The 19,694-nt window shown below is 57.4% G+C and overlaps 1 protein-coding gene and 1 non-coding gene across 9 annotated transcripts in view; both read right to left on the bottom strand.

Moving 5' to 3' along the window:
• Positions 1 to 1,313: 1,313 nt before the first annotated feature.
• The window catches only part of LOC105487265 (adaptor related protein complex 1 subunit beta 1), a 62,625-nt gene continuing 44,244 nt past the window's right edge, over positions 1,314 to 19,694 (bottom strand). For 2 of the 8 annotated variants that reach the window (XM_071080360.1, XM_011750697.2), the window contains 11 exons: positions 15,903 to 16,001; positions 15,134 to 15,393; positions 14,286 to 14,487; positions 13,370 to 13,390; positions 12,608 to 12,751; positions 7,654 to 7,799; positions 5,202 to 5,331; positions 4,873 to 4,957; positions 4,052 to 4,138; positions 3,806 to 3,960; positions 1,314 to 2,344 (listed from right to left, as the gene is read on the bottom strand). In XM_071080360.1, the coding sequence (XP_070936461.1) occupies positions 2,270 to 2,344; positions 3,806 to 3,960; positions 4,052 to 4,138; positions 4,873 to 4,957; positions 5,202 to 5,331; positions 7,654 to 7,799; positions 12,608 to 12,751; positions 13,370 to 13,390; positions 14,286 to 14,487; positions 15,134 to 15,393; positions 15,903 to 16,001 (1,404 nt within the window). In that variant the 3' untranslated portion in view covers positions 1,314 to 2,269. The other 6 variants (XM_071080358.1, XM_011750699.2, XM_011750700.3 and 3 more) reach the window with 6 other exon arrangements.
• On the bottom strand, positions 6,570 to 6,665 carry LOC112427636 (small nucleolar RNA SNORD125). Its single transcript, XR_003019335.1, has one exon. It is a non-coding gene; the product is annotated as a small nucleolar RNA SNORD125 (small nucleolar RNA).

Here is a 19,694-nt window from a genome sequence, read left to right on the forward strand (position 1 = left end):
TCTCCTTTCTCACCAGCTCTCCTCACCCAGGTGGCTTGTCCTGGGCCTCCAGTGAGGACAGCAATCCCACACTTGCCCTCTTCAGACCTTGCGATGGAGGGGTGGGGAGGTGAAGTGCTGAGCCCCCTGAATGGCTGAGCTGGCAGGCCATGGGTGTGGCGGCCCGTGCAGCTGCTTCCCAGGCAGTGTTCCCAGGTGTTGAGCTCAGAGGAGGCAGGCGACACAGCAGGGTGACAGTCCCTCTCATTAAGGGTTCACCAACCTCTAGTTCCATGGCAGGGCAAGGACTCCAGCTGCATTTGGGCAGAGACTCTCAGGCGAGGCAAGAACCAGGGTTGTGCAGTCAAGGACCTTGGTTGGTTCTGGACTCTGTGGAGGGGCCACAGCTGGGCATGCAGCTCAAGCCCTTGACCCTGGGGTCCCCAGGGCAGCACAGTGACACCACAGAGGTCAAAGGTGGGGCAGTGGAGGGCCAGATGCTCCTGTGATGCCCTGTAAGAGGGCAGGCTGTCTCGCCCAGTTTCCGGCAGCCAGGAAGGCAGCGGTGTGTGTGAGGTGGGCAGCGTGTGGGGAGCTAAGTACAGACAGAATACGAGGGAGCGGCTGGGGCTCAAACAGGCTGAGGGGAACCTGGGCTGCTCCTCCCTCAGAAGCAGGCCGAGGCCCACCAGCCAGGAGGCAGCTCAGCTGACGAAGCCCTGCCTAGGGTCTGGCCACCCTTACCTGGGAGCTAGGCCAGTGCCAGGATTGGGGCCATACAAGGTGTCCTCAGTGGCGGCTGGCCTTGTCCACACGCCCACGCCCTCTCCCGCCACCGCCCCGATCAGGGGATTTCCCACGCCCCCCGGAGCCTCCCAGATGACAGGGAGCTGGGGAAAACCACAAGGGGAGCCCAGCCTTCTGGCCAGCATCACAAGGTGAGACAGCGTCAGCTCCAGGGGAGGTGGGATCAATGGCAGGAGAGGGGCCAGGGACAGCAGGCTGCAGCAGTCAATTTGCCAAGGATAGGATGGAGGGAAGGTGCTGTCCTCAGAGTGCTGCCGCACACACCACAGGCGCCTTTGACCCTGGGGTCCCTGCAGCCCGGGACTCCTGCCCAGAAGAGCCGTGGGCCTGACACACTGGCTGGGGACACACTTGATGTCATCATTTTTATTCACTTTCTCTTTCTGAAAATAAGAGTAAACATACAATATATATTTTCTGATGATATATATTAGATCTAGTTACTGTGGGGTCAGAAAACCATCCCCAACCACATGGAGGCAGCTTTCAATCCTGACATTTGGTGGAAGGGAAAAAAGTGTCCGTGATTGCCAAAAGCCGAATCTTTCTTTATTATTAAACAGCAGTAACAGGAAAACCTAAAGCTCTGTCAGACACAACTGAAACCTGGGAGGTCAGGAGGAGGGCAGCAGACACTACAGAGAAACCCCAAAGAAACCCAAACAGGAGGCGCACCCGCTCGCCCAGCCCCATCCCTCGGCCTGGTCTCTGTTGCAGGAGGCCTGGGCTCAGAGGTGACACTGAGGAATGTATCACAGACCATCCATGGGGCAGAAGTGGGGAGTGGGGGACGGTGCAGCTGCCAGTGGGGTGGGAGCCCAAGACAGGGGCTCTGGGAGCTTCTGCCTGGTCTTGACCATACGGGTCAGCACTCGGGAGGCTGTGGCCCAACTGGCACAGCTGCAGGGCACCAGCCAGGTGGCTGCAAGGGGGCAGTGCAGGCCCTGGGCTCCTCCAAACCCAGCTCTGCCCCTTTGCTGGCACCTACAGCTCCTTGAGCCCCAGACCTTAAGCAAGCAGCTCTCCTGGTACCAAAGGGACCCCTACCTGCACACCCAGGCCAGGTCGGCAGGGTCCATCCCATGAGAGGTGGCAGTGGGGGGCCCTTTAACACCAACCCGAGATTCCAAGGAGCCAGGGGCTGCCGGGGCTGTGAGCCAGAGGGGCAAGCTCCATGCTCACCATTCAGGCACAGCTTCTGTGGCTGCTCTGGCTCTGTTTCCTTTGGTCCCTTCCTCACCTAACCCCACGTCACAGCCACAGGAGCAGGGGTGTCCCGGAGCACGGGAGTGCACTGCGCTCTCACCCCAGGAGGGGGTGGTACCCTACCCCAGGGATCGGGTGCTGCCATCAGGACCACAGAGCCCACGGGGTGGCCAGGAGCCCTGCCTGGTCCCTCCTGCGAGGAGGAAGATGTGCTGCCACCCCCAGGGGCCTCCTCGATGGGGCGGGCAGAAGGCTGGGGTGGGCGCTGGCCGGGGCCTCAGTTCTTGAGGATGGTCTCGTAGGCCTGGTACACGTGCTGAGACACCTCTGGCGCTCGACACTTCAGGGACAGCTGCAGGGGAGAGAGGGGTCGGGGAGAGAGCACTCATCCCTGGAGTTCATCTCAGGAAGGAAAGGGCTGGGGAAGAGAGCAGGAACCAATGGGATAGCGTGGCGTGCACACAGCCCGGCGGCAGCTGCGCCTGGCACAGATGTGAGGTAAAGTGGAGGGGGCGGCCATCGCAGCCAGCCGGGTGTGGACCAAATATACTTGCAGCCCACACACCTGCTGTCAGCCCAGTCCCCAGAGCCCTGCTGGCAAGCAGTGTGAGTCACGAGCCGGAGGCCCCCACCCTGAGGGCTGCCCAGCCCCCCAGAGTCCCTGGAGGTCTGGGGTCCTCAGGACTGAAGCCTGACAGAAAATCCTGAGGCGGTGTGGGAGGGCTAGGAGGGAGCCTGGAGGGGTGCTGGGCTCATTCCTGGTTTCCTACGTAGGAAGCAGGCACGGTAGAGACTTTGCCTCCACTTTGGGGCCTGAGATTGAGATCACAGGCAGAGGAGAGAGGAGCCCCCACCCACCCACTCTAAAGCACGGGTTCCGCAGGGCACAGTTAGGAAGTGGGAACAATGGAGTTCCGCAGGTCAGCAGCAGCCCACGGGCCGTCCAGGTCCTAGGAAGGGCTCTGTGCACACTGTGAATGTGTGGAAGTGGGGTGTCAGCACCTCAATCAGGGCCACCTGGCTACAGCCTGCCAGGTGAGGTGAGGCCAAGAGATGAGTGCAGACAGGAGACATGGGGTGCATGGGGGCCAGGACAGGAGACAAGGCTGGGGAGGGTGGATGGAGAAAGAGAAAGCGATCTGCTAACCTCTAAGTCCTGCACCACGGGCACCAGCAGGGAAGGTGACATGCAGCAACCAAACACAGGGAGACGGAAGTTACCACCACCGAAGCCACGCCACAGCCCCCCCACCGACCAGCGCTGGCAGCAGGGCCCAGGAGGCGCAGTGTCTGGAGGGCCATGCCTGCCAGAGACTCAGGGGTGCGGGGGAGAAGCAGAGCTTGGGGCTGTCCAGGGCCCTGGAACAGTGGCGCAGACCTCCAGGACAACTATGTGCCCCAGGGAAGCCATCCCCTGACAGGTCTACCTCAAAGGCTGGGAAGTTCGGGCTCCTAGGAACCAACGTCCTCCCTGCTGGGCATGCAGGCACTCACAGGACAGGGCTAGGGCCTATGCTTAGCAATGCCACTTCCCAGTCAGGGTGCCAAACCAACTTCACCACCTCACAGGGCCCAATTTTACACAATCTTCTAGTCCAACTCACTGTTCTGAGACCCAACTGGTGTCTTATCTGGGTAACCTGACGGGGTGGATGTGGAAGCTTTCTAGAAAGGTCCTTTTCAGGGACCGAACTGATTCTGGTTCAAGCCAGGCTTGAAGGGATGCTTGGACCGCGTCCTCCACCAGAACCACCCCCTGGCATGGGACGAAGGGGAGGCTCCAAGGCCGCAGGGTGGGTGCCGGGGCTCTCACCGTGCAGCTGGGGTTGCCCGGCTGGATCCGCAGCTCCGCCAGCACCCAGATGCCGTTGGTCAGCTTCAGGGACTGGTAGAGCATGTCCTGGCCCTCCACATTCCTCTTGGCGACAGTGAAGATGTTGCTGCTCTGCAACTTGCTACTCACAGCCTCTGTGGGGTCACACATGGCAGTGGGAGGCCCCAGTCAGTGCAGGGCCTGGGTACAGGCGAGGGGCTGGGGTCATGTGCTCAGAGTCCTCACCTGCATTGAGGGGACAGTCTCTGATCTGGAACTGGGCCTCATTCTCATTGGGAATATCCTTCCACGTGGCCAGGAACATCTGCCGGTCTGCAGGGTGAGCAGGGGGGATGAGAGGGGGCCCCTCATAAACCTATGGGCTCTCTGTAGCTCAGCAGGAAATGGGTCTGGCCTTTATTGTGCCACCTGAAAGCTGACAACAGGCACTAGCTGCCGCACAGCCCTCCTGCTTCCCTGAGCACACCCTCCGCTCTGTGACGGAGGCCTCAGTGCTGCTTCCAAATGACCCTGGTTTCCTGCCTCCGGGCCTCAAATCTCCCCTCCCCACCCCCACACACCTTCCTCCTCCTCGGTGAACAGCCTGCTTGTAAGTCACAGCCTCCCATGCAGGGCTTCTGTGGCAAGCAAGAGATGACATGGGCCAAGGGCTCCATGCAGCCAGGGGCCGGGTGCAGGCCATCTGTGTGCTGTGATCAACACCCTTCTTGGGGGTTCCAGCAAGGACACAGAGCGGGGGGTTACCAGGTGTGGGGCATGACCTGGGCTCTCTGTAGCCTGTGGGACAAGGCTGAGGAGCGAGCAGGAGAGCCTGGGAGTGGGGTGAGTTCCATGTGGCACAACCCACCTGCCAGACCAGAACTGGCCACTAAGGCCTGGGGGTCCTGGGTATACCCCTCACTCCAGGCCTGCAGGGAGGCAGCGACTCCCCGACTCCATTTGCGGGCAAGGCAGTCCATCCGGGCCTTGGTAAAGGCACTACCTTGGCCAGGTTCCCAAGCCACAGCCCCATTTCAGGCACCCCAGAGGGCTCCCTCATGACTCACCCATCTTCCCATCCTCCACAAAGAGTATGTGCAGTGGGTACAAGGTGCTGAAGTAGAAGACATCAATATTGTTCTTCACAGCCACCTAGGCACAAGGGGGTCCCCAGTCAGTCTCTGGGGCTTGATGCTACCTCTGAGGCCCCAGGAAGGGCATCGCTGAGCAGATTCTCTCCCAGGGCCTTCCCCGGTAAACATACCCCTTTGTTCCCTGACTGGGCCTCCCCAACAGCTAACAGCATGACTCTGCAGACACAACCCACTGCTGACCCCAGTGGGGCCCAGCTGGTGGGTGGGTAAGGACTAGGGTGCCTGCCCTCCCCAGAACCCACCTGGAGGTTGTTCAGAGGCTCCATCTTCATGACCGAACCCACCGTGCTGAGAGGCAGGGAGATCTCCACTGTCTGGTTGGGGCTGAGTGGCGCGTGGACCTGGAGGGGGGCGGCGGGGGCCAGGCCAAAGCTGGGGAGAGAGAAGCCCCACAGGCATGGCAGGGGGAGCAGGTGCTGATGCGGGACAGGTGAGCTCCTCCGGCTCGGGAGCTGGGGCTGTGGTTGGCAGGGAGCCTCTCCCAGTACCAGCCTACTCATGCTCTGGACCCTGGACAGGATGGGCTCCTGGTCTCCCTCCCCCAGATGACCATGTGGACAGAAAGAAAGAGCCCCAGGCCAGCTGCTCTGCCCCAGCCTGGCTGCAGGCCTAAAGCCCAGCTCTGTTCTTTTCCTCTGGGCCAGGCACTGGTGGGCCCAGGTAAGCAGGCCTTGCCCTGTCCTGCCCTCAAGAAGCTCTGTCTAATGCCAGGGGCCTGGAGTATAAGCTGCTTCTACCTTGAAAACTCTGGGACTGCCCAAGTCTTTGCTGCCAATCCTCAACTCCCAGAAGGGATCTGACCATCCCAAGCAAGATGCTAGATTTTACTCTCTTGGCCAGAACTGGCCAGGACACACAGTGGCCAGAGAGAGAGTCAGGAAAGCCCTGCTTCTCTGCAAAGCAGCACAATGGCAAATCGGGAAGATCCTTATGGGTGTGAGCCACACCAGCCGCAGGCTCTTGGAAGATAAGTCACAGGGCATGGGACTGGGGGAACAAACCGAGGGCTCAGTATACCCGGGCTACAGATTCGATATTACACGCGTTCCCAGCCTCATAAAAACAGGGCCAGGTACACCTCTTCCCATCCTCTAGATGAGGACACCGTCTCAGGGAGGAACAGGCTTGTGTCAGACCCCAGAGGGTGACCGGCACTGCTGAGAATCAGAGTTTGAGCTGTCTGACCCCAGCCTATGCTCTGCCCAAGAAGCCATCAGCCTGCCTGGGACACAGAGGGAGACCACTTGGGGAACCCCAGGCCCGCTTGGTGGCTCAGCACACCAGGATTTCCTGGGAGATCCACTACTGCCCGCTGTGTGAGCTGTCCAAGGAGCCCAGGTGTCATTACCTACTAAAAAGGGGTGATGGCAGTGACTTTGCTGGGCCATCAAGTACCTCAAGCGAGACAATCCTCCCAAAGCCGGTGGCACAGGGCCTGGTGCCCAGTTAGCATTCAGCATACAGTAAGTTTGCTAGAGGCAACCATTGGAACCACCTCTAGGAGTCTGGTGCGCTTCTGTGACTCCAGGGTCACATGAGGGTAAGTGGCAGAGTCACCCCCAGTCCCGGTCTGCCCAAGGGTCAGGACCTACTGGCCTCCAGGCTTCCCTGGGGAAGCAGCCCCTTCAGTCAACTTCTTAGAGGCTCAGTTTGCTCATCATGAGCGTGCTCAGGAAGAAGAATCATCAGGAGGGGCTGCCAGGGGTCCCCAGGGAGCCCTAGCTTCACCGGCCAGGTCCATGACGGTGCCAGACAGGCAACCTTCCCACTGACACCCAGTGTAGGGGACCCGGTGGGGAGGGGCCTGGAGCAGCTACTGCTCCCAAAGGCCCCATCTGATACTTTAATCCTCTGCCACAATGGGGAGGCTGGCAGACAGGCCCACTCCCCACCAGCCTTCTAAGAGCTGGTCCCTAAGACAGGCCCCTCCTATGTGGGGTGTTTGCCAGAGGTGGGCTCCTCAGCTGGAGCAGGGGGTTTCTGTCTGTAAAACACTCCTTTGGACAGTGGAGGCAAAAATAAGGGGGGCCAGGTGTGGTATCGTGCACCTGTAGTCCCAGTGACCCAGGAGGCTGAGGCAGGAGGATCGCTTGAGCCCAAGGGTTCAAGACCAGCCTGGGCAATAAATACACTGAGGCCATCTCAAAAAAAAAACGAAAACGAAAGACATCCCTCCCCACTCTGCCTGGTACTTTGGAGTCCATATTTTACTTGGGGGTAGAAATCCCACTGCTTGGCTGAGCACGGGGGCTCACACCTATAACCCCAGCACTTTGGGAGGTCGAGGTGGGCGGATTGCCTGAGCTCAGGAGTTCGAGACCAGCCTGGGCAACATGGTGAAACCCCATCTCTACTAAAAATACAAAAAATTAGCCAGGCATGGTGGCAAGCACCTGTAATCCCAGCTACTCGGGAGGCTGAGCCTGGGAGGTGGAGGCTGCAGTGAGCCGAGACGGCACCACTGCACTCCAGCCTGTGTGACAGAGCGAGACTATCTCCAAAAGAAAAGAAACAAACAAAACCCAGTGCTTCAGGGAGTTTTGGCCCGAGGGGTGGTGGGGAACATCCTCCAGAAAAGGGCCACTGCCCTCCCCCGTGCGGCCCCACCGCTGCCCACAGTCCCCAGAACAGATTCCAAGTTGGATTCTCTCACAAGCCTCCCCTTGAGAGCTGAGTTGGCCTCAGGGAGCTCACCTGTTGCGGTTGAACTGGATGGCAAAGTCGGTCATGACCTGCAAGGCCTTGTTGGTCAGCTGCAGGTCCATGGAGATGGAGCCCACCTGGCGGGTGAAGGTGCCCGAGATCTCCAGCCCCTTGGCCTTCATGGCTGGGAGCCAGACCTGCAGGGAAAAGGGTGCAGTGGGTGGGTGCCTCTTCCCCCAGCCCAAACTCAACAGCCCACCTGACGGTGCTTTTTCTCTCTCTGTCCTGCAGGGGCCTCCCAGATCCAGCACCCCAACCTTTACTGCTAGGGGATGACCAGATATGTATTGGGAACAGAACAATCCCATGTCCCACCTAGGGTCATGGCCACGATGTGGCTGCCTCTTGGAGCAGCTCGGGCTGGGGAGGTGCTTCGGCTCCAGGGCTGATGTTGAGTCCTCAGAGGGCAATGGAGGGATCACTTGGGAAGTAGGGCTAAGGGATGCCATGAGCTAAGGACAGAGCTCAGTGCCCAATGGCATCCTGGGCCTCGGCCAGAGCCTGGGCCTTCCTGGCCGTCACCGCCTGTCCTCCCTTGCAGGAGGCAGGGCTGGCCTTCAGCTGCAGCAACTGGTCTGACCAAGGACAGTACCTAAGAGGACCCCTTGCCTGGCAGGCCTTCCAACGCTTGGCTGCCCTTGTCATTCGAGTCTCAGCTCAAGAACCACCTCCTCCTGGAACCCTGCCCCCAGGCTCCCTCGCCCCAGTGATGTTATGGCAGATAAATATGACCTTGTGTCTGTCTCCCCTGTACTCAGAGAGCTTGCTGAGGGAAAGGCTCTGTTTTTCTGTCTTTACCACCTTTGGCTCAGAGCCTGGTGTGAAACCAGCGTTCGGGGAGTGTTTGCTGAGCAAACAGCATGAGTTAGAGCCCTGCCATGGAAGACATCCGCCAGTGGCATCCTGTGGACTCACAAACGCCTCTCAGGCGGTTACTCTCCCACGGACAGCTCACAGGCCCCTTGAGGTCAAAAGGCTTAGACCCCACTGACAGCTTCTGCAAGTGCACTCAGTGCCAACAAACGTCCCACTGTCTCTCAGGTTGCCAGTGCCAGAAACCACAGAAACATCAGGCACAGCGCCCCCGCCCCACCCTAACCCCCTCGCGGCAGTCACACAACCCAAGTCCTGTGGAGGCCACCTCCTACATCTTCCTCCAGGGCCTCCATTTCTCTTCATCTCCAGAGGTGCCACCAGCATCTAAGCTGCCACCAGATTTCCCCAGGTGAGACAGCAGCTGCCAGGTGGTGCCCCATTTCCACCCTCTCCCCCTTTCCACAGCAGCTGACGTTATCTTGTGACATGCAGATCTGATCATGGCACCCTAAGAAACCCCTTCCAATCCTGCAGTGGTGTCCTCGGGCCTTGGCCTCCACAGCCTGGTGCCCATCTGCTCCCCAGGCTTGCCCCTGCCCCTGCCCCTGGGACCTCACACCGGCTGTTCCCTCTGCTTTGAAAGCGCCTCCCCACCCCAATCCTGCTCGGTTAACCCTGAGCACCCTTTGTGCCCCCTGGACAGATCTGTGAGGACAGAAAGTACCCTCCTTTGGTTCTCAGCTGTGCCACGGTGGCTGAGAGAGTACACAGAGGCCAGCTGGACCTGACTGGGGGCATGGCTCCCTCATGGATGACTACCCCGGGGCCCCTGTCAGGCCTCCTTTCCCCTGGCCCTCTCTCAGTCGCCCATGGCTGGGGATGGGGATCGCACTGCTCTTGGTCACTGTGGGTTCATGGTGTCTCACACAGGTCCTAACAGAATAATCTTCAGTCTTTACTGGATGAACCAATGAACTGTCACCACCAGCTGAGCCAAATGGTGAGGAACTCAAAAGTTCTTATACACAGACAGCCTCATTCCCTTAGACCAGCAGGGTTGGCCAAAGTCTTTTTTTTTGAGACAGAGTCTCGCTCTGTCACCCAGGCTGGAGTGCAGTGGTACCATCTTGGCTCACTGTAAGCTCCGCCTGCCGGGTTCACGAGATTCTCCTGCCTCAGCCTCCCCAGTACCTGGGACTACAGGCACCTGCCATCACGCCCGGCTAATTTTTGCATTTTTAGTAGAGATGGGGTTTCACCGTGTTAGCCAGGATGGTCTCGATCTCCTGACCTCGTGATCCGCCCACCTCAGCCTCCTAAAGTGCTGGGATTACAGGCATGAGCCACCGCGCCTGACCTGGCCAATGTCTTTAACCCCCTAGGCAGGGTGTGGAAATGCGTGAGGAATGAACAATTCCAGGTGGCCACAGCACTGTTAGGAAGATGTGGATACCTACCAACTGATTCTGAAGGGAGAGGGCACCCACACCCTAGAACTCTCCCATGACTGAGGCAGTGGGGAAAGTCCTGCCCGGGGCAGAAAAACTCCTCCTCCAGGTAGCCTGGCCTGATGACTCCTGACTAGGAGATCCCCTCCCCTCTCCTTTCCAGCATGCTCTGCTGGATACACTCATCTGACCCTTCAGGAAGACAAAGCAGGGATAACACTGGTAAGACAAACACATGGCTGGGCACCGTGGCTCACACCTGTAATCCCAGCACTTTGGGAGGCCGAGGCAGGTGGATCACCTGAGGTCAGGAGTTCAAGACCAGCCTGGCCAACAGGGTGAAACCTTGTCTCTACTAAAAATACAAAAACTTAGCCAGGCATGGTGGCGGGCACCTGTAATCCCAGTTACTCGGGAGGCTGAGGCAGGAGAATCACTTGAACCCCGGAGGCAGAGGTTGCAGTGAGCTGAGATTGCACCATTGCACTCCTGCCTAGGTGACAAGAGCAAAATTCTGTCTTGAAAAAATATAAATAAATAAATATATATATATATATGATGAACTCACAAGCCTAGTGCCAGCTCCAGGCTTTCTTTTCCTGGCAGCTCTGCAGTGCCTGGCAAAGGCTGGCAAGCACAGGGTTACAGGAGTCTTTGCTGTTCTCTGTCCCTTAGTCCTGCTTTGTGTGCCTGTGATATTGGGCTTCTGGCCTCATGCCTTGGTGCAGCCAATCCAGGTAGTAAGTCAACCGCACCTGCTGTACGCTATGCCACGATCCTACGTTCCCTTGGCCCTGCTGGTCCTGACACCCCACGCATGAAGGCAGGGGCACAGGTTGTTCTCACACTCTGTGGGGCCACCATCATGTAGGGGTCTGGAGCAGAGGCTTTAGTGTCACTTGCTTTCACTTCCAGACTCTGTCACCAGCTATGTGACCTTAGGCAAAAGCACTTGGATTTCTCAACCACGAAAGAGGAGGAAGAGCCACAAAGGGCTGCTGGGAGGAGGACGTGCTGGCGGTGGCTGTGGAATGCTGTGCCATCCCTGCAAGGAAGTGTGTGGCTACTAGTGTCAGAGCTGCTATCTGCTGTGGACCTCTCAGTGCCCAGACCCTGCCAGGGCCTCCAGTCACCACCACTGCAGGTGCAGCTGGCATATGGTGGGGAAAGCCAGCTCAGGGGGTAGGGAGGTGGGGGCTCATGGCTCCCTAGTCATGACAGAGCTGTCACTGCCCCGACCCCCAACTGTATCCTGTTTTGGGGCGGAGACCTCAGAAGAGAGAGGGGGGCTCTGGCAAACACAACTTCTGATCTGAGTGTGGTGAGGGGATCAGGCCAGGTTGGTCCCCTCTGGCAACTTCCTTGACACTGACAACATGGCCCACCCTGAGCTCTCCTCAGTGCCAGCCCGCATGTTCTCACACCCTGAACTCAGCTCTCCTTCCCTCAGCCCCGCTCCTCCCTCCCAGGGAGCTCTCAAGTCTGGCCACTGCTTCCACCCACAAGAGCCCTCATGGTCCAGCTGCCGCAGCACTCCTCCTCCCTGCTGCAGAATCCCCTGGGGCCGGTGCTTCTGCCCCACCCCTTCCCTGCACACGCAGCCATCTTTCTCAAGTGCAAATCAGACTGGTTCATATCTTTGCTTAAACCTTTCCAAAGCCTCCGGCTGTGCCAGGATCAAGAAGAAACGCTCAGCCTGGCCCACCAGCCTTGCCAGCTTCTTCCTTTGCTGATCCCTAGTCTAGCCAGGAGTCTTGGGGGTGTGCCCTAGGTGGCACAGTGGGCATCTTCAGGTGGCATAACATAGTGGGCTGGAGTCAGGGATGCTGGACGTCCTACCATGGGGACAACCACCCCACAACAAGCAACTGTCCTGCATCCTTCCAGTATTTTCTGCATGGTTTCAACATATCCTGAGACTTCCAGGAACACAATTCTCAGGAAAATCAAGGGAAGCCTGTTGTTTATCTTACTCCGAACCTTAGTGGGAGTCAGCGACCACTTCAGAAACAAATGGCACCACTGGCCAAACCACTCATGGGGTCCAGGCTACAAACACCCAGACTGTGGTTGCCACAGTCACAGTGACTTTGCCCTGCAGCAAACACCTGGCAACTTCATATCTTCCGGGGTGAGTGGGCAGGCGTGCCCAGACGCTTATAACATTGATACATACACTTGTATTCTCTTCCTTTTATGTCTCCTCCATGCAGTGAAAGCATCTGAGTATTTTTGGAATGCTGTGTGTAGGTAGGTTACACAGCCCACCAATTGCATTTAAGGAGAGGAACAGTGACAATGTAAAATGTCGATGATGACTAAGGGCTGCTGGGTCTGATGGCACTGAGAACTACTGCTCCCACCTGACAGGCCTCTGCTGATTCCCTGACAGAGGCCAGGGTCTCCCTTCCCTCCAGGCCTTACCACAGGCTGTTCCCTTGGTCTGGAGCCCCTACCCGCTTCTGTTCAGCTAATGAGGTCCTGTGACTCCTCCGGAAAGCCTGCCTAGGCATCCACCAAGCCTGACTTAGCTCCTTTTCCTCGGTGCCCCCGTGGCCCCCAGCTTCCCTCATCAGCGCTGGCCTGAGCCAATTCCACAGCCGAGGCCATTTAAAGGAGCCCACATGCCAATCTCTATAACTTCTCTCTGCTCCTGCCAAGAGAGAAGACAAGTGACTTACTGCTTTGGGGGCTACATATGATCCTGACAGGGTGCCCACGCCACTGGTTAGGTCAAAGAGGTCACTCAGGCCACTGCCGATGGGTGCTCCAAGACTGGCTGGTACTGCTGCTGTTGGAGGTGCCACGAAATTGGTGCCCCCAATCTGGAAAGGGAGGGAAAGAGTCAGAGGCAGGCATCAAGAGGCAAGGACATCAAGGGCTGGGAATGAGTAGAGCCACCTGGCTCTTTAGAATACACTGGGGGTGGGGGGCAGGACAGCCTCCATATCAACTCGAAATTACAGAAACAAGACAGAGAGAGGTGGGTGGAGTAGAGAGGCTGAGCCCTCCCGTGCCCTGTAAGCCTTGAGCCTTAGAAGTAACCTCTGGGAAAGGGCTGGGGACACTCCCAAATTGACACTCAGCCCATGGATAAAAGGAGGTCCCAAGACACACGGCTGGGTGGAGACCTGCTATGCAGACGGGTGCTCTCCCTCCAGGACATTAGAGAGGGGTTGTGGGACTGAGGGCTGGCAATCCCTGGGATGACAAGGTGACGCGTCATGGGGTGGTGAGGACTGGGCAAGAATCCATGGCTATGGGGCCTAGTGGTAGCCGAATGCCAGCTAGCTGGTCAAGACAGAGACTGCCAGGACGCGGGACCAAGGCAGGGGCTCAGCCGGCGGCGGCTGCTTTGACATCACCCGCCCCTTGGGATGCTGGGCCAGCGCTTTCGGGAGGAGCAAGGATGAAGGCTGGGTGACGCAAGGGTTGAACCATACCCCTTCAGGCTCATCCCCCATCTCCAAGCAGAAGCAGGCAGGTGAAGAGAACAGGCAGCCACATGCAGAGAGAAAAAGCCAGGAAGGAAGACAGAGGAACAAGAGAGAGAAGGGAAAGAGGGAGGAGATTAGTTAACAGTAGCTCCATCCGAGAGGAGAGTGGTGTGAGGCTGTGTCGGGGCCTATGAGAGGCCCAGACCCTGTCTCTATGAAAGGCACTATCCCACACATTTACCCCAGCACCCGTTCTGCACCACAGCCCTTCCTGCCTCACCCTAGCAGCGCTAATTGCCAGTCTCCTGCCCCCATGCTGCCACCGTACGGACCTGAGTCGAGCACAGTCAAATGAAGAGGCTCAGCCACCCCCAGCACCTGGCCCTGCCAGTTGCCTGAGAAAGCCCCAGGGAGATACCCACGTTAGTCTCACCACTCCCCTCCCTACTGTCTTCCCATTCCCCTCTCTCCCCGGCCTCCCATGCCCTCTCAAATAGGCCTGGCTGGGCTTCTGTTCCCAGCTGGGGCAGCATGAAGCTAAGTGGACACAAGTCTGATTCCTCAAAGCTAGGAACACCCTAGCCTAACAGGGCAAAGGTGACTATGATGCCAGGATCAGGGCAAGGGCTAGGATGGGCCTCCCTGCCCAGGATCTCCTGGGACTCGAAGGTCCAACAAGGGAGTGGAATCCTGTCTGCCACTCAGGGGCTGTGCGACCTTGGAGGGAAGGCTGCCTGGCCTCTCTAAACCTTGGTTTTCTCATCATAAGTAGGGAGCTACACAATCACCTCCGAGGGTAAATGGTAAGAGCTCAATATAATGTACCTGAGGCACTCAGCTGGTGCCTGGCATGGAGGGGCGTTCAGTGACTGCTCCTCTGAGGATCATTATCAACATCATCCAGAGGGCACCCATGACATACCAGGCTGTCAAGGCCACCGCCAAGAAGGTCCACAGCTCCCATCTGCACTGAGGAGGTGGTCAGGGGTGGGCCGCTCACTGGGGGGCCGAGGTCCAGGTTGAGGAGGTCACCCAGCAGGTCGCCCTGGGCGGGGATGACATCTGGCTGCTCCCCAGGAGGTGCTCCGGCAGGGGCTGTCTCAGGGCTCTCTGCGCTCTCACTCCTGCCGGGACACAGAAGAGAGAGAAGGTCAGTAGGGCGGAGGCATCAGGATGTCTCAGGAAGGTCAAAGAGACCCCAGCCTCCAGGCGCCTCCCTCAGGACAGGCACTGAGTCTCCTCCCTGTCCCCAACAGCGCTGTCCACACGGCCCCACTGCTTCCCCATTCCCACAGCAGGTCCATCTTTCAGGCCTTCTGTGAGGATGAGTGAAGGGAGAGGGCCGCCTGCTTCTAGCCCTCAGCCCATGCCAAGGAGAAAACTGGAAGCCAGTGCCCTAGGATGGTGCCACCAGGTCACACCAACCACCTGGGAAAAGCAGAGGAGGAGGCACGGACAGGGCTCTGGAATGAGACAGAACCGGTCTGAGTCCCAGCTCTGCTAGTTGTGAGATCCTGGACCAGTCCCTCAAGCTCTCCTTGTCTCTTGTTCCCACCTGAAGAATGGGGACATTTGCTCTCAGAGCTGTTGTTAGGATGGAATGAGGTCATCTAGCAAATACCTCATGTACAATAAATAGCTGAGAAAAGGTTGTCAGTTTTCCTCAGACTCAGGCCTTGCCAGGGGACAACAGACCAGGCCTGAGTGCCTGTGCTGCTGAACTGGGAAAGCAGGTGTGGAGGCTCAGGCCTACTGGCCAGTCTCACTCACGAGGCCGTGCGGGGTGGTAGGCTCTTGTGCACGACGCCCCGGCCCCCCTCCACAAAGGCACTGGGAGGCTTATGGTAGACAGAGGCCAGTGTGCCGATGTAGCAGATAAGCTCGTCCAGCAGTGTGGGCTCGATGAGGTCCGTCTCTTCAGAGATGAGTGGCTTCTCAGCCAACACCACCTCCTTGGCTGCCACCGGGTCCGTGGAAAGCAAGCGCCAGTAGATGTAGCCACGGTCCCGCAGGTCCGGGTTATCTGAGTCCTTGTGGGGGTGAGGAGAAGCCCGTGAAACTTAGAGCAGCCAGGTGAGAAGGGAGGAGGTTTTCCTGTAGCCATGAGCCAGGTGTGGCACAGGGCTGGCCAATGGGGACAGCACTCCCATGAGCCTGTCCCTACACCACCTACAGGGCCATACCCCGGCACCGGGCTCATTCTCCATGGTGCTCTACTCCAGCCTGGCTGTGCCTGTCTCTACTCCCAACTGCCCACTGTGGCCTGCCCTTCCTGCCCCCAACGCACACCCTCAGGCTTCCGCAGGCTCTCCTCCTCTGTCTAGTTTGTCTCAACTTCACTACTTGACCTCACTGCACTTTGTGTTCTAAGCTCCCTGAAGGCAGGGAGCTTGGGTTACTCTGGGGCTGGAAGCCAGTCCCACCCACAGGATACCTGTCTCAGGAGTGGGCCTGGCTTCCAGGTCTAGTTCCTGGGACAAAAGTTCCCCTGCTTGAGTGAGGGTTGTGTTGGGCACAGTGGGGCGGTTGGGGCACCCACCTGAGTGGCCAAACTGAGGACCTGCTGCACCAGCTCCTGGGTCTCTGTTGGCTTCTTCAGAAAGAGTTTCACGATGCCTGTCAGCAGCTGCAGCTGGACCTGCAGGGAGGGAACAGCGGTGGCGAGGAGGAAGGTGGGCCTCACATGGGGACAGCGGGAGACTAAAAAGGCTTGAAGAGGAAAAGGGTGTTCAAAGTCCCTGGAAGCCAAACACAGCTCTTCTAGGTTTGGGGCTGTCACGGCACACAGGCAAAGGGCCACCACAGGTGTTGGTGCCGCTGAGCAGCCAGACTTTGGCATCACTCACTCAGGAAGGAGCTGAGCACTGGACTATTCGGCAAACCCAAGCAGGCCAGGGCCCGCTGCCCAGCCCTAGGGTTCTAGAAACCTGTTGGAGCTCTAGACTTCACAGGACTATGAGAAGCTCACGTGTGGCTGGTATGCTTCTTATTGGGACTACCTGTCAACAAGTGGCGACAGTCCCATGGAGTCCCAGGGGACTGGGGCAGCAGGGCCCACAGAGCCTGCCATCAAGAACCTGTGCTTCTACCAGAGGGTGGGAACCATTCCTGGTGGCCCTCCACTGGCCCCTGCTGCATACCTGGACATACCCAAAGCTGCCCTCATCCTGGCCAACCATCCTTACCCTTCAGATCTCATGCCAACCCCACCTTCAGATCCCCCATGCTTCTGCAGCCTCTTCCATCCCCTCACAGCACCACCAGTTGCTGGCTGTCCTGTGCAGTGAGCTCCCTGTGGGCTGGAGAGATGTCTGTCTTGCTTACTGTCGTGTCACTAATTACTGCCCAATCTAGTGCCTGGTGTAGAGCAGGCACTTAAGAAATACTTGCTGACCGAAGAAACATCTATGCGAGAACAAGTCTTTGCATATAGTCCTTCCTTAGTCACGGTCTCATTTTTGCTAGTCCTAGGACAAGGGGGCAGCCTGAGGCTCCTGGAGTCGGGGGCAGTGGGAGCCCATGGGCTGTGCCAGGGACAGGTCTGCAGCAGGAGGGCAGGAGTGGCAGTGCAGGAAGCCCAGCAGCAGCCGTGCTGGCGGCATCTCTGACGCCTGCCCAGTAGGAGTGCACTTGTGTGGGGAAGGCTGACAGCAGCAGGCGGAACAGAGGGCATGTGGTCCTCCAATTCTGGGACGAAGCGGAGTCTTTGCAATTTGGTTACATGTGGGCCAGCAGCAGAGGAGCAGTAGGCTGGCTGTTTCCGAGGCAGGAGGCAGCCCAACATCTGGCTTCCAGACTCTAGCCCCTGCCTGGGTAGCCAATGGGAAGCCATTTACCCTCATCTGTAAAGGAGAGGTGTGGCCTACTTCAGGATTCTTGTGAGCTTTAAAAATGGCAACTTAAGGCAGTTTGCTTGGAGGTGGAGTCAGATCACACCTTATTTGAACTCCAGTTCTATGACTTCTCAGCTGGGTGACCCTGGGCAAGTCATTTAGCTTCTCTGAGTCAGTTTCCTAATCTATAAAACAGTCATTAAATCTCACAGAGTTAATGGAGAGTTGATGAGACCACAAATGAAAAGAAGCGGCCGGGCGCGGGGGCTCACACCTGTAATCCCAGCACTTTGGGAGGCCAAGGCAGGCGGATCACCTGAGGTCAGGAGTTCAAGACCAGCCTGGCCAACATGGTGAAACCCTGTCTCTACTAAAAATACAAAAATTAGCCAGGCATGGTGGCGGGCGCCTATAGTCCCAGCTACCTGGGAGGCTGAGGCAGGAGAATTGTTTGAACCCGGGAGGCGGAGGTTGCAGTGAGCCGAGATCGCACCACTGCATTCCAGCATGGGGGACAAGAGTGAGACTTTGTCTCAAAAAAACAAAACAAAACAGTAAAAAAGCATTGTGTATTCTGCTAAGGAACAGCTGTCATCATCACAGTCATTATCACCACTACCATCACACAGGGACTCTTGAAAAAGTTCTCCCCAACCCAGTCAGCTGGATGCCTGGAATGATTCATCACTGTCAGCTCTGCTGTGGTTCCGGTCAGGTATGCCTCAGGCTGTACTGCCAGAGGGTGGTCTGGCCAGGTGCCCAGGGCCCTGGCTCAACAATCCATTCCAGTTCCTCTCAACACACTCAGGCTGTTAGCCTGCATATTTAGGGCACCCTTCCTGAAATGATGCCATTACTTCTGCTATCCAGACAGAATGGGATGGCAGGACAGGGCCAGATGCAGGCTGGGCTGATATACCACCCTGGCCAAGATTTTTTTTTTTTTTTTGAGACGCAGTCTCACTTTCCTGCCTAAGCTGGAGTGCAATGGGGTGATCTCAACTCACTGCAACCTCTGCCTCCTGGGTTCAAGTGACTTTCCTGCCTCAGCCTCCTGAGCAGCTAGGATTACAGGCACACACCACCACACCCGGCTAATTTTTGTGTTTTTAGTGGAGATGAGTTTTACCATGTTGGCCAGGCTGGTCTCGAACTCCTGAAATCAAGTGATCCACCCACCTCGGCCTCCCAAAGTGCTGGGATTACAGGCATGAGCCACCATGCCCAACTGCTGACCAAGACTTTCTAAGTCTGCTGTCCATGGCTAGAGAGGCCTAGGAGCCAAGGATGAGAAGATTCAACAAGACAATGTAAAATGAGTTCCATAATTGTCAAGCCTGGTGCAGTGGTGCAGGCCCATAGTCCTAGCTATTCAGAATCCTTTGAGCCCAGGAGTTCAAGGCTAGCCTGGGCAAAACATAGTGAGAGTCCGTCGCTAAAACAAACAAACAAAAAACTCCAAATCGTCAAGCACTCAACAAGTGTTTTTTTTTTTTGAGACAAGGTCTCGCTCTGCTGCCCAGGCTGGAGTGCACTGGTATGATCTTGGCTCACTGCAGCCTCAACCTCCCGGGCTTAAGCGATCCTCCCACCTAGGCCTCCCAAGTAGCTGGGACCACAGGTGGGTGCCACTACACCCAGCTAATTTTTTGTATAGAGATGAGGTCTCACTATGTCGCCTAGCTTGGCCTCGAACTCCTGGATTCAAAAGATCCTCCTGCCTCGGCCTCCCGAAGTGCTGGGGTTACAGGAGTGAGCTGCTGCACCCAGTTAACAAGTTTTCTTTTTTTTCCTTTTTTCTGAGATGGAGCCTTGGTCTGTTGCCCAGGCTGGAGTGCAGTTGCATGATCTCGGCTCACTGCAACCTCCGCCTCCTGGGTTCAAGCGATTCTCCTGCCTCAGCCTCCTGAGTAGCTGGGATTACAGGCGCGCAGTATTTTAATAGAGATGGGGTTTCACTATCTTGGTCAGGCTGGTCTCGAACTCGAGACCTCAAGTGATCCACCCGCCTCGGCCTCCCAAAGTGCTGGGATTACAGGTGTAAACCACCGCGTCTGGCCCTAACAAGTATTCTTAAAACAGCTTTGAACTGTGTTGTGAACAAAAGATGCAAAGTGAACAGGCTACTGAATTACATCACACCCCCACAGCTACCATTAAACTGAGTGCTGGAGCGGGCACTTTACATACAATGTCCAGCAGTCTTTGCAATAACTGCACTGGAGACAAGGAAGTGGCTTTGCTGAGTTCACGTAACTGTGCGCCAGGCCACACCACAGGGAGGAGGCTGGATCTCACACTTCAGAGCTCTGTTTCTGTTCACACCACCAGACTCTTGGCTTACCTCTCCCTGTCCAGCTTCTCTCATCCTGGCTTTTTAGCAGGCTTAGCTGCAAAAGATTGACTCTATGACAGGGGCAGAAGCACACCCCTACAGCAGCGGTTCCCAGCCTTTGTGGCACCAGGGACCAGTTTTGTGGAAGACAATTTTTCCACAC

This window comes from Macaca nemestrina, chromosome 15, assembly GCF_043159975.1.
Source record: "Macaca nemestrina isolate mMacNem1 chromosome 15, mMacNem.hap1, whole genome shotgun sequence".
NCBI lineage: Eukaryota > Metazoa > Chordata > Mammalia > Primates > Cercopithecidae > Macaca > Macaca nemestrina.